Source organism: Lepus europaeus, chromosome 16, assembly GCF_033115175.1.
Source record: "Lepus europaeus isolate LE1 chromosome 16, mLepTim1.pri, whole genome shotgun sequence".
NCBI classification, from domain to species: Eukaryota; Metazoa; Chordata; class Mammalia; order Lagomorpha; family Leporidae; genus Lepus; species Lepus europaeus.
The window spans coordinates 82,973,234-82,985,482 of record NC_084842.1 but is presented as its reverse complement, the minus strand read 5'-3'; the positions used below and the strand labels follow the sequence as shown (position 1 = coordinate 82,985,482).

Genomic DNA, 12,249 nt, shown 5'->3' with positions numbered 1-12,249 from the left:
CATCCTCCACTGCACTTCCCTGGCCACAGCAGAGAGCTGGCCTGGAAGAGGGGCAACCGGGACAGAATCCGGTGTGCTGGCGCCGCAAGGCGGAGGATTAGCCTAGTGAGCCGTGGCGCCGGCTATAAGATAATTTTTCTTGGGAAATGTATCATAAAACACAGGTATTATTTTAAAATGTGCTATTAGAACATCAGGATATGGTTACAAATATGCCTCTAATTTATGATTAAAAATTAAAAGTATTTATTGGATATGAAAAAAATAATGAAATTATTAGTTTTCCTCACTGGAAATATTAAAATGTTTCAATCATAGAATTATAAATAAGCTTGTGTAAGTAAGTATTTAAACCCAGTGACAGCCAAAGTTTGTCCTAAGAAAATAGTACAAAAAGCAGGAAGAAATGTATTCATTTCACATAATTAAAATGATCAATTCTTGGATATAATCTAAGTGCTCAAATATAAGGAAATTCTTAAATAAACTGTGATATATTCATTCAATATAATAAGATCCAGTCATTAAACAATTAAGAAGCTTGCAAGGTAACGTGAAAAGAATCAAACATTAAAAACATTTTGCCAGATTACTTCTGCTACAAAAAACTATGTACAAATGTGGACAAGGAATCAGAGAATAAAATGGATGATTTATTAATAGTGGAGTGATTTTATTTTTGCCAATATAAGAAATGAGTGAAGGTGGATAGAAGAGAAGAAAAGTTGCTATTATTTAGATAGAATATCATATAAACTAACTCACCAAAATGACACGTTCAGGACATAATAGGATAAGGATTTAAGAATGCTGAATGTGAAGACTTTTTTTTAATTTGGAAAAAATCAAAGTACACCTTAAGTTTTACTATGAAGAACTAAATGGCCTGTATCTTAAAAAAAATTGAATAAAGTTTTATTAATACACACCTCACTTGTTTTGAGGGTTTCTTTAGAATCTTCTTCAGGCTGTTGTTTCTTTTTGGAATTTTCTTCCACATTCCTAAGGGTAGAAAAGTCAAAATTAATTCTGAACCAAAAGTAAGAATTTCTCAGGAGGATTGAAAAAAAAAAGCTTTCTTTCACTATAAATACTTGATCAATAAATGGACTTGTTGCATTTCAATTTAAATCCCATTCCTGGGGCTGGCAATGTGGCACAGTGGGTTAAGCTGCCACTTGTGATGCCAGCGTCCTGTATCAGAGCACCAGTCTGTGTCCTGGCCACTCTGCTTCTCATTCAGCTTGCTGCTAATGTGCCTGGGAAGGCAGCACAAGATGGCCCAAGTGCTTGGACCCTTGCTACTTGTGGGAAACCTGGATGAAAATTCCTGGCTCCTGGCTTTAGCCTGGCTCAGCTCTGGCTTTTGTGACCACCTGGGTTGTGAACCAGTGGATAGAAGGTATTTTCTCTATGTATATTTATAACCCTGCCTTTCAATCAAGTAAATAAATCCTAAAAAAAAAAAAATTCATCCTTGGAGCAACCATTCAGTACAGCAGTTAAGATGTCATTTGAGACCCCCCCAACTGATGTCGGGGTGCTTAGGTTGGAGTCCTGAATTCACTTCTAATTCCAGCTCTCTGCTAATGCACACCTGAGAAGCAGCAGATGATGGCTCAAGTACTTGGTCTGCCACCCACATGTGGGACATGGATTGAATTCTGGGCTCTTGGCTTAAGCCTGCCCAGCCTTGCTGTTGTGAGAATTTGGGGAGTAAGCCAGTGGATGGAAGATTTTTCTCTCTCTCAGTCTCTCTTTCAATAAATAAAAATAAGTAAAGAAGAAAAAAAGTTCCGGCCGGCACCGCAGCTCACTAGGCTAATCCTCCGCCTTGCGGCACCAGCACATCGGGTTCTAGTCCTGGTCGGGGCGCCAGATTCTGTCCCGGTTGCCCCTCTTCCAGGCCAGCTCTCTGCTATGGCCCGGGAGTGCAGTGGAGGATAGCCCAAGTGATTGGGCCCTGCACCTGGCTCCTGGCTTCGGATCAGCACAATGCGCTGGCCATGGCGGCCATTGGAGGGTAAACCAACGGCAAAAAGGAAGACCTTTCTCTCTGTCTCTCTCTCACTATCCACTCTGCCTGCCAAAAAGAAAAAGAAAAAAAGTTCCATTCTTTGTCAACAGAGGAAAACATAATCCCAAATGTAGCATGAACTGCTGTATGCTAAAGTAAAGCAAAGCTAAAACAAAAACAGATGTGTTGCAGAAAGATGAATACTCTATGGGTGACAATTACATTTTTTTAAAAAAAAATTTATTAATTTGTTTGAAAGGCAGAGTTACAGAGAGGCAGAGGCAGAGGCAGAGGCAGAGGCAGAGGCAGAGAGAGAGAGAGAGAGAGAGAGGTCTTCCATCAGCTGGTTCACTCTCTAGATGGCCACATTGGTGGAGCTGAGCCCATCTGAAGCCAGGAGCCAGGAGCTTCTTCTGGGTCTCCTACGTGGGTGTATTTCGGGTGCAGGGACCCAAAGACTTGGACTATCTTCCACTGCTTTCCCAGGCCATAACAGAGAGCTGGATCAGAAGTGGATCAGCTAGGACTTGAATTGGTGCCTATACGAGATGCTGGCACTGTAGGTGGCAACTTTACCTGCTATGCCACAGCGCTGGCCCAAGACAATTACATTTTAAGTTTTATCACTTTTGAGTAAATAGGACAGTTCTATTTATTGAGATCAATGGAACTGAAGTATTATAATAAATCTCAGAGCTGACTCCTTTCACTGACTTCTGCAAATTACTGATCCAGTTATCTTTAAGTTTGTTATTAGTTTGCATAATTGCAACTGGATGGAACAGTAAAATTGTAGCCCATGGCTCAAGTGACCTCATAGCCACTCTCAAGAGTATATTTGGCTTTTTAATTCTTACAGAATTAACTGATAAAGCAGTGGTTAAAATGAATTGGGGGGCCGGTGCTGTGGCATAGTGGGTAAAGTTGCCTGCAATGCTGGCATCCCACATGGGCGCCAGTTTAAGTCCCGTCTGCTCTACTTCCGATCCAGCTCTCTGTTATGGCTTGGGAAAGCAGTAGAAGATGGCCAAGTCCTTTGGCCCCTGCACCCTCATGGGAGACCCAGAAGAACCTCCTGTCTCCTGGCTTCAGATTGGCGCAGCTCCAGCCACTGCGGCCATTTGGGGGAGTGAACCATTGGATGTAAGAACTCTCTCTCTCTGCCTCTCCTTCTCTCTGTATGTAACTCTGATTTTCAAATAAATAAATAGATCTTTAAAAAAAAAATGAATCTTGCTCAGATTCTGGCTAGGGAGAAAAGCAAGGATATTGTTAAAAAAAAATAAATACATGGAAAGACTAGAGAATGGACACAATCACTGTAAGTAAGTGACTACTGCAGGACCAGATCAGAATACTTCCTGAGGTCCATAAATCGCTCAAGCTTGAGGGATAACTGTTAGTGTACATCCATAACTTATATAACTTTTCTGAGAAAAGGATCTAAAACTTCCATCAAATTATAAAAAAAGTCTGGGACCCCAAAAAAGATTAAGATCACTACTTTGAAATGTTACAGACATTAACAAAACATATTATGACACTGAAAATGAAGCTTTAAGGTCCTTCATAAACATGCGATAACATACATGTTGAAGCTCGATTCTTTATAGCCATTTGCAATGCCTCTCTTCTGAAAGTATGCTAGGAGGGTGCTACAATGGGAACATGGCCAGATAAAACATGTACCTTGAATCTTTTCTTCTTTTTTTGCTTAAGGCTACTTTTTTCTCTAAAACTTTCCTTTCTTTAAGTACTTCTTTAATTCTGGGGACTTTAAGTTCTGAACTTTTTGTTGTGGATTCTTCTAAATCCATGCTACTTTTGCCTAGGAAAGAAAGTAATCAATAAACAGTATTTCAGTATTTTTCATTCAGATTCTCCAATCATTGTAAAAATGAAAATGGCTTTGACATTCTTAAGTTATACTGGAATAAGCACAACATTATAGATGGAGAAATTATTTTCCACAGGATAAGTGCCCAAAGAGAGTTCAATTTTGTTCAGTAGTCCAGATAAATGTATGTCATCATAGTTAACACAAAGCATACATTAATTCCATTAATATCACCATCAAGGCTTGATGACACACATTAACAATTATTTTCTCATGAAAATTTATCCTACCATTACTTAAAAATAAAGTGGTAAAACATGAGTTGCATAAGCTGCTAATTGATACAATGCTTAAATATAGCAATATAATGACAAAGAAAAATGGCTAAACACACCAGTAAATAATATCTTCCACATTGAGAATAGGTCATTTTGTGTTGTATTCATGTCTTAGAGGTAATGTAAGAGATTATAATGGAGTACATAAGATGGTTTAAAACACTGAAAGTCAACATCTGCTATACCTTGACTCTTAGCTTTTGAAGACTTTGTCTTTTCTGCTTTTTGTTTCCGTTTTTCTTCAAGTTTCTCTCTATTAATTTGCCTTCTTAAAAGTCTCTCTTCTTTTTCTTTAGCCTAAAACCACAAGATACACCAACAGATTATCAGGCAAAAGTAAAACACTCTACAAAAAAATAAGTTTTCCCTTGCCATACTCTTAAAAATTAATCAGCCAGCTCTACAAATTATGTATACACTACACACATTTGGAAGCCACCAGGAAAATAAAAGAGATAAATATGGAAATAATTATGAGCATCAAGTATATGCAGGTACGTCTCTATAACTTTTTAGTTATTTTTAAAGTTGAAATTCAGATCCAAGTGATAGACTAGTCCTACAACAAGTCTGTCTTAGATCTTAGGTTTTGTATTGGGACTTTCTTCTATTTTAAACTAGAAAGAATTCACAATCACTCTTACTCCTACCACCTCTTTCCAGCCTAGAGCTCAACATTAAAGTGCCAAAAGTCCTATATGGGGGGCGGGGGGAGGGGCTTAGCTCTTGACCAAGAATATTTTCAAGAGGTAAGCCTGGGAAGAATGCTAATCACTTCTATTATCATTTTGGTAGACTTACTTCAAATCATTTTTTTTCTATATAATAATATTTCCTTACTTTGAGACATACATTTTACATCTTAATGTTTCTGAAATTATAAGCCATTTTAAAACTGATGTATATACACAAGGAGGTAGAAATTTTTCCTAAAAAGTTGCTATTAATTCAATCTCATATCTGATAACTGGAAGTATTTTCAAGTTAAAGGAATATGTGAACTATATTCTCTCTCTCTTTTTTTAAGATTTTACTTATTTATTTGAAAGGCACAGTTACAGAGAGAGGGAGAGACAGAGAGAAAGGCTTTCTATCTGCTGGTTCGCTCCTCAAATAGCCGCAATGGCTGGAGCAGATCCCATCCGAAACCAGGAGCCAGGAGCTTCTTCCAGGACTTCCATGTGGGTGCAGGGGCCCAAACACTTGAGCCATCCTCCACCGCTTTCCCAGGTCATCATCAGAGAGCTGGATCAGAAGAGGTACAGGTAGGACTAGAACCGGTGCCCATATGGATGTCAGCAGTGCACACAGAGGCTTAGTCTACTAGGCCACAGCGCTGATCCCAAAACTCCCTCTAATATTACCACAATGGCTGCATATAAATCTGTGTGACTTGATTCATAATTGATGTAAACATTTCCATACCATGAAACATTTATGTAAGTAGATTTTTACTACCATTCACAATGACACAAACACCTTCACCTCAAGTGTAAACATATCCTACCTACTTAAATGATAAAGTTCCTGAAGGCAGAGCTTGTGTGTCTTTGCTTTGTATGCACATCAGTACCAGGCACATAGACTATTCAAGTTTGTCAACAGTAGACTAAACTAACAGATCAAGTGGGACTTACAATAGACTGCCGCCGTTGTTCTACAGTGAGTTCATCATCAGAATCACTATAGTACTTCGAGTACAGATATGGTTTGTGAACATAAGCATGCCGTACATTTTTTGCTTTTCCTTCACTAGACTCAGAAGTTTGAGTTTTTGTTTTATTCTGTGTGTTCTTCTCTTCGTCTGGAACAAAGTCAACAGAAAGAAGAGTACTTCTATGAATTAACAATGAAATCAACATTATGCTCTATAAAAGCAGCAAAGTAGTATCAATATAGAACAAGTATATATGTAGGACTAAAGGAGGAAATACTAGTATGCGAACATTCAGAAATTGACATTTTACAAAGTTATCATCTATGTTTTATTTAACAATTAAGCTTCTTGCACATAAAAAGGAAGAAGGCAAAGAAAAATTAGCCCTAACAGTAATTTATGATGATAAATTCAACATTTTATTGAGCAGAGAATTACTCATGAATGTGGCAGCATTCAGAACCAGAAAAGGTTCCGAAAGCTGTGCTTTAGCAGTGTGAGCAGTGCGATTTAACAGGTGGAACATGGAAGCAAAGTAAAGGATTTGAAAGTAAAGACAAGATATCACTGGACTGGCTACAGGTAGGTGTCTGCCTGATCTGGTGGACAACTGGCAGTTTCTGACTAGCTAAGCTTCAGTTTCTTTTGTTTAATTATTTTCAATTTACATTGAGTTCCAGTTTACTTACACAGGAACCCAGGGTGCTGGAGCCCTTTCAACCTAATTGCTTTCCCCACTCCCCACCCCAAATTTTTAACAATGTTGTCTTAACATATAGCTAATTATTTTTTTAAAGATTTACTTATTTTAAAGGCAGTTACGTGGACAGAGTGGGGAAGAGAAGGGGAGACAGGGATGGGGTAAGAGAGGGAGATCAATCTTCCATCTGCTGGTTTACCCCACAAATAGCTGCAATAGCAGGAGCTGGGCCAGCCCAAAGCCAGCCAGGAGCCTGGAACTCCATCTTGGTCTCCCATGTGGGTGCAGAGGCCTAAGTTCGTGGGCCATCTTCTACTGCTTTCCCAGCAAGGAGCTGGTTTGGAAGAAGAGCAGCTGAGACTAGAACTGGCACCCACATAGGATGCCAGTGTCACAGGTGGCAGCCTAACCAGCTGTGCTACAGCACCAACCAAAAATAGTTAATTCTTATTTGCTTGTCAATGGACTTGATATAAATGTTTTACCCCTTTTAAGTCAAAGAACATCATTTGAAGTCATACTTTAAAGTAAAAGTAAACTTGAGATTTTAATGACAACCTTCAAATTTCTCACTCAGTAAAGAGTTCGCAGGAATCAGCAGTGGTTCTACACCAAGTATACACTAAAATCTCTTTACTTAAAGAAGGCAATTTCTCTCCCTTTGACATAGCAGGAAGTAAAGGGGAAAAAAGTCAGTAAAAGCTTTCACTTCCTAGGACTCTTAAAATAACCATCTTCTTTTTCAGATCCCACACACACAAAATCTAGCCCTGTCCAGGAAAAATTTTAAAAAGATCCCCTAAAGCACTGAGAGTGGGAACTCTGACTGGGTTAGAAAAAGCAGCACACTTAGAGGATGAGACGCATCCTTCCTGATCAGGCTATGGACTTCATCTCATGAGGATGGACGTGAAATGTAGGGAGGGCTGCTGCTGAAAGATGGGAGAGCTCAAGAAATACAACTGTGGTGTTAACAGTTTCTACCTTTTCTTTTCCATGATCTTCTCCCTAGGTAGCAGATTTACACTCAAACCTGCACTGAAGCTCACTAGCTACATGACTGTTTCTTTGCCTGTATTTCCAGAGTTGCTCTGAAGATTCCAGAAATTATTTCATAGAAAGCCCTTAGCACAGTGCCTGAAATATGGTAAGTCCTTACTGAGGGTTAGCTGAAAAATAAATTGTATAATAAATAATCCATCCTTTCCCTTAATTTCTCTAAAGCCTTGGGCATTTCATGCCTGACTGAAATTGTTCTGTTTGCTTAGGGGTCCTGAAACAAGCCAAATAGTCTAACAATGTTATGAACAATGTGGGAGCTTTGGGTCATGGAGTAGTAACCTGACCTGAAGAGATGCTAGTGATTGAGATCAGTCACAGGTGCAATCAACTGAAGACCACATGCAGGGGGGCTCAATAAGACCTTTGAACACCACGGCTCTGGTGAACTTTCCTGATTGGCAATACTCTGTGCATATTGTCAAGGAGGTAGCATTGTCCACAACTCCACAGGGGAGGACAACTGGAAACTCCCTGTTTGCACATTTCCTGGACTCTGCTCTATGTGTCTGTTCCCTTGGCTAATTTTAATCTGTGCCCCTTAGCTGTAATCAGTCATAACTGTGAGTATCCCAGCTTCTAGTAAGTTCTGCGAATCCTTCCATCAAATGATTGAAGTTAAGGATGGTTTTGAGAAAACTTGAATTTACAATTAGAAGTGAGGGTGTAGGTAGTGCCTCCCCCATATATTACACACAAACACACACATACACACATAAAAGCGTCTCCATAACATATTATCTCATCTAAATCTCATAATGATCCTAGGGAATGGAGTTAGAGATGGACAATCAAGGCTTGTTTGGCTTGTTTAGACAGATAACTTTAGAGTGGGACTCAGAAACAAATCTTCCAGCTATGAAGTCCCATGGTCTTGCCACTATTCCACACTGTCTTTCAGGATACAGCCTTCAGAACACACAAATAATACTCAATGGGAATCTTCACAGAGGCATTATTAAGGAAAATGCTTTACCATCTGATGTAATCTCTCCTTCTTCCATGCTATCAGACATCACAACTTCCTCTTCAGTGTCTTCTTCGAAAGATGAAAGGTCACTGGTATGGACAGAGCTAACGGTAATGTCTGTAAGTCCATCCACATCAGAATCTATAAAGGAGAAATCTTTGACAAGAAAATAAAACACAGAAAACCAATCACAATGTTACACAACCATACTTAGAGCCCAACTCCCAAATAACATGAAAATTTTTCTGCTTTAAATATACATCAAAGAAATCCAACTATCAAATAAAGTAGAGCTGTTTCCAGAAAATACAAAGGCAAACTAGTTTCCAGTAAAAATAACTATTAATTTATGATGGGATACTTACAAAAGCAAATTTTAAGTAAGTTACTACCTAGTATTTTATTTTATTTCCTTTGGGTTTTCTTTTTTTTTCTTCAACAGACCTTGATAGGTCTTTTTTTTTATTTAATAAATGCAAATTTACAAAGTACAACTTTTGCATTGTTGTGGTTTTTTTCCCCCTTAACCTCCCTCCCACCTGCAGCCATCCCATCTCCCACTCCCTCTCCCATCCCATTCTTCATCAAGATTCATTTTCAATTATCTTTATATACAGAAGATCAACTTAGTATATACTAAGCAAAGATTTCAACAGACTGCACCCACACAACCGCATAAGATATAGAGTACTGTTCGACTAGTAGTTTTACCATTAATTCTCATAGTACAACACATTAAGGACAGAGATCCTATGTGGGGAGCAGGTGCACAGTGACAATTAACAATTGACACTCTTATTTATGATATCAGTAATCAGCCAAGGCTCTTGACATGAGCTGTCAAGGCTATGGAAGCCTCTTGAGTTCACCATCTCTGAACTTATTTAGTCAAGGCCATATCACAGTAGAGGTTCTTTCCTCCCTTCAGAGAAAGGTGCCTCCTTCTTTGATGGCCCGTTCTTTCTGCTGGGATCTCAACCACTGAGATCTTTCATTCAGGTCATTTTTGCCACAGTGTCTTGGCTTTCCATGCCTGTGGGACTCCATGGGCTTTTTAGCCAGATCCGAATGCCCCAAGGGTTGATTCTGAGGCCGGAGTGCTGTTTAGGGCATCTGCCATTCTAGGAGTCTGCTGTGTATCCTGCTTCCCACGCAGGAACATTCTCTCCCTTTTAATTCTATCCTTCATTATTTGCAGACACTGGTCTTATTTGTGAAATTTCTTCGACAGTTAACCTATCTTTTTGATCAATTATGTACTTAAACTGATCACTTTAACAAGTGAGATGGTATTGGTACATGCCTCCTTGATGAGACTGAATTGGAATGCCCTGGAACATTTCTAGCTCTACCATTGGAGGTAAGTCCAAGTGAGCATGTGCCGAACTGTATATCTCCTCCCTCTCTTATTCCCACTCTTATATTTAACAAAGATCACTTTTCAGTTAATTTTAAACATCTAAGAATAATTGTGTATTAATTACAGAGTTCAACCAATGGTATTAAGTAGAACAAAAAACAAAAAATACTAAAAGGAATAAAATAGTAAGTTGTTTCTCAACAGTCAAGACAAAGGCTGATCTGGTCATTGATTCTCATAGTGTCCATTTCACTTCAAACTACCTAGTATTTTAAAGCTTAGCTATGGATTAAGTTGTTTGGAATAATGTGGGTGGATACATTGCAAGACTTAAATTATAAAATTAGTTTCTCTTCTAATACATACATCTGTATAAAATATCTCATAAAAAGTTCACGCTTTTTTTTTTTTAAGCAAAGGGCACATAAGTTTTCAGTTCTGAAATAAAAGTATCGGATAAATTGATTGGAAGGCAAATTTGAGACTCTCCCTTTCCCCAGACAGACACACTATTCTTGAAAGTGTTCTTGATGTTTGCAAGTTTTTGCATACCTTCCTTTGTCCCTTCAACAGTTTTAGCTTTATTGCTATTCTTTTCTGAAGGAAGTTTTGAACTCTCTACTTCTTTTTCCTTCATTTGTCTTTCATCTTTTCCTTTCTGTGCATCTTCACTCCTCTTCAAGTATTCAACTTTCTTTTCAGTCTTTTCCTTCTTTTCTTTCTTTCTTTCTCCTTTTTCATTGATCTCTGGTTTCTTTTCACCCTTGTCTATTGATTTATTTTTTTGGTCACTGCTTTCCTGTTGAATGTCTTTACTTAGCACAATTAAGCCATTATTCTCCTTTGTGTGATTCTTAATGTCTTCCACTGGACAAGGGAGATCACTAAATTCTTCAGACTTTGAGGCCGTTTCCAGTCCTTCTCCTCCAGAGTCGGGGGTAGATTTTTCTTTATCAGCCATGTCCTCTGAAGTTCTCTCTTTGTCAGCACTAGCATCAGCACTTGGTTGAGATGGGACTTTTTTGGATATTCTCTCACTTGTCTTGGCATTTGATGTTTCTGTCGAAGCCCTGGCAGCATTAGCTTCTTGGTTAAGAGAGGTTATGGTTTCCAAGATTGACATGGCATCGTTGGCTACATTAGCACTGGGTCCAGGAGTAGGGATGCCTTAGAAGAAAAGACAAATTTTATTTTATTATTTTATTTTAAAAAATATTTTATTTATTTGAAAAGTAGAGTTAGAGACAGAGAGGGAGAAGCAGAGAGAGTGAGCTCTTTTATCTGCTAGTTCACTCCCCAAATGTCTGCAATGGCCAGGGCTGGGCCAGAGTGAAGCCAGAAGCCAAGGCTTCTTTCATGCCTCCCATGTGGGTACAAGGGCCCAAGCACTTGCGTCATCTTCCACTGTTTTCCCAGGTGCATTAGTAGGGAGCTGGATTGGAAGTGGAACAGGACTCCAAGTGGCATCTATACGGGATGCCAGTGTCACAGGCAGCGGCTTTACCCTCTATACCACAACACTGGCCCAGAAAAGACAAATTTTATAATAAATTTATATAAAAGGTAAACACTTCTGCTGAATCAATTTTGTGTGCTACTGTCATCTTCATATGATGCATAACCTGTGTAGACCATTTGCTTACCTTAGCCTTCTAAATACCAGTGCCAGTATATACTCTGAATTCTCTCACTCTCAAATGTCATATTGCAGGAAGCTTACCATGCAAATCTGAGAATAGTCTAATTCCCAGGAGAAGAAATATATTTTCTCTCTACTATAACACACACATACTCCTACAGTTGCTCCCTCTCTCACCACTACTAAAATGCTTATCATTTTGTATTAATCTAAAAGAAGAGGAATAACATGTTAGTTGTGAAATTCTGGTGATATTTACATAAATTCTATTTTACCAACATAGGCAAATAGAGAAATATTTTAAAGAATCAAATGGGGGCTGGCTTGTGCCACACTGGTTAGGCTATTGCTTGAGACACCTACATCCCATGCTGTAGTACCTGGGGTTGAGTCTTGGTTCTTCTCTTCAATCCAGCTTTCTGCTACCCTGGGAGACAATGGGTAATGGCTGGAGTGATTAGGTCACTACTACCCATCTAGGAGACCTGGATTGAGTTTGTAGGCTTTTGACTTTGGCCTAGTCCAGCCCTTACTTTTTGAGGGCATTTTGGGAGTAAACTGGCAGATGGAAATTCTTTGTCTCTGCATTTGTCTATCTTTCAAATAAGTACAAAAAAAGAAAAAAAAAAAAAAAAAGGAATCAAATGTCCCTAATCTGATACTCAGTTCAAG

At 38.8% G+C, this 12,249-nt stretch overlaps 1 protein-coding gene across 2 annotated transcripts in view; it reads right to left on the bottom strand.

Moving 5' to 3' along the window:
- The window catches only part of BOD1L1 (biorientation of chromosomes in cell division 1 like 1), a 62,445-nt gene that overhangs the window by 38,644 nt on the left and 11,552 nt on the right, over positions 1 to 12,249 (bottom strand). For both annotated transcript variants that reach the window (XM_062213627.1, XM_062213628.1), the window contains exons 4-9: positions 10,491 to 11,105; positions 8,585 to 8,734; positions 5,830 to 5,996; positions 4,378 to 4,489; positions 3,707 to 3,845; positions 930 to 1,002 (exon numbers count right to left, since the gene is read on the bottom strand). In XM_062213627.1, coding sequence (XP_062069611.1) covers positions 930 to 1,002; positions 3,707 to 3,845; positions 4,378 to 4,489; positions 5,830 to 5,996; positions 8,585 to 8,734; positions 10,491 to 11,105 — 1,256 coding nt within the window. The remainder of the gene's footprint in view (positions 1 to 929; positions 1,003 to 3,706; positions 3,846 to 4,377; positions 4,490 to 5,829; positions 5,997 to 8,584; positions 8,735 to 10,490; positions 11,106 to 12,249) is intronic.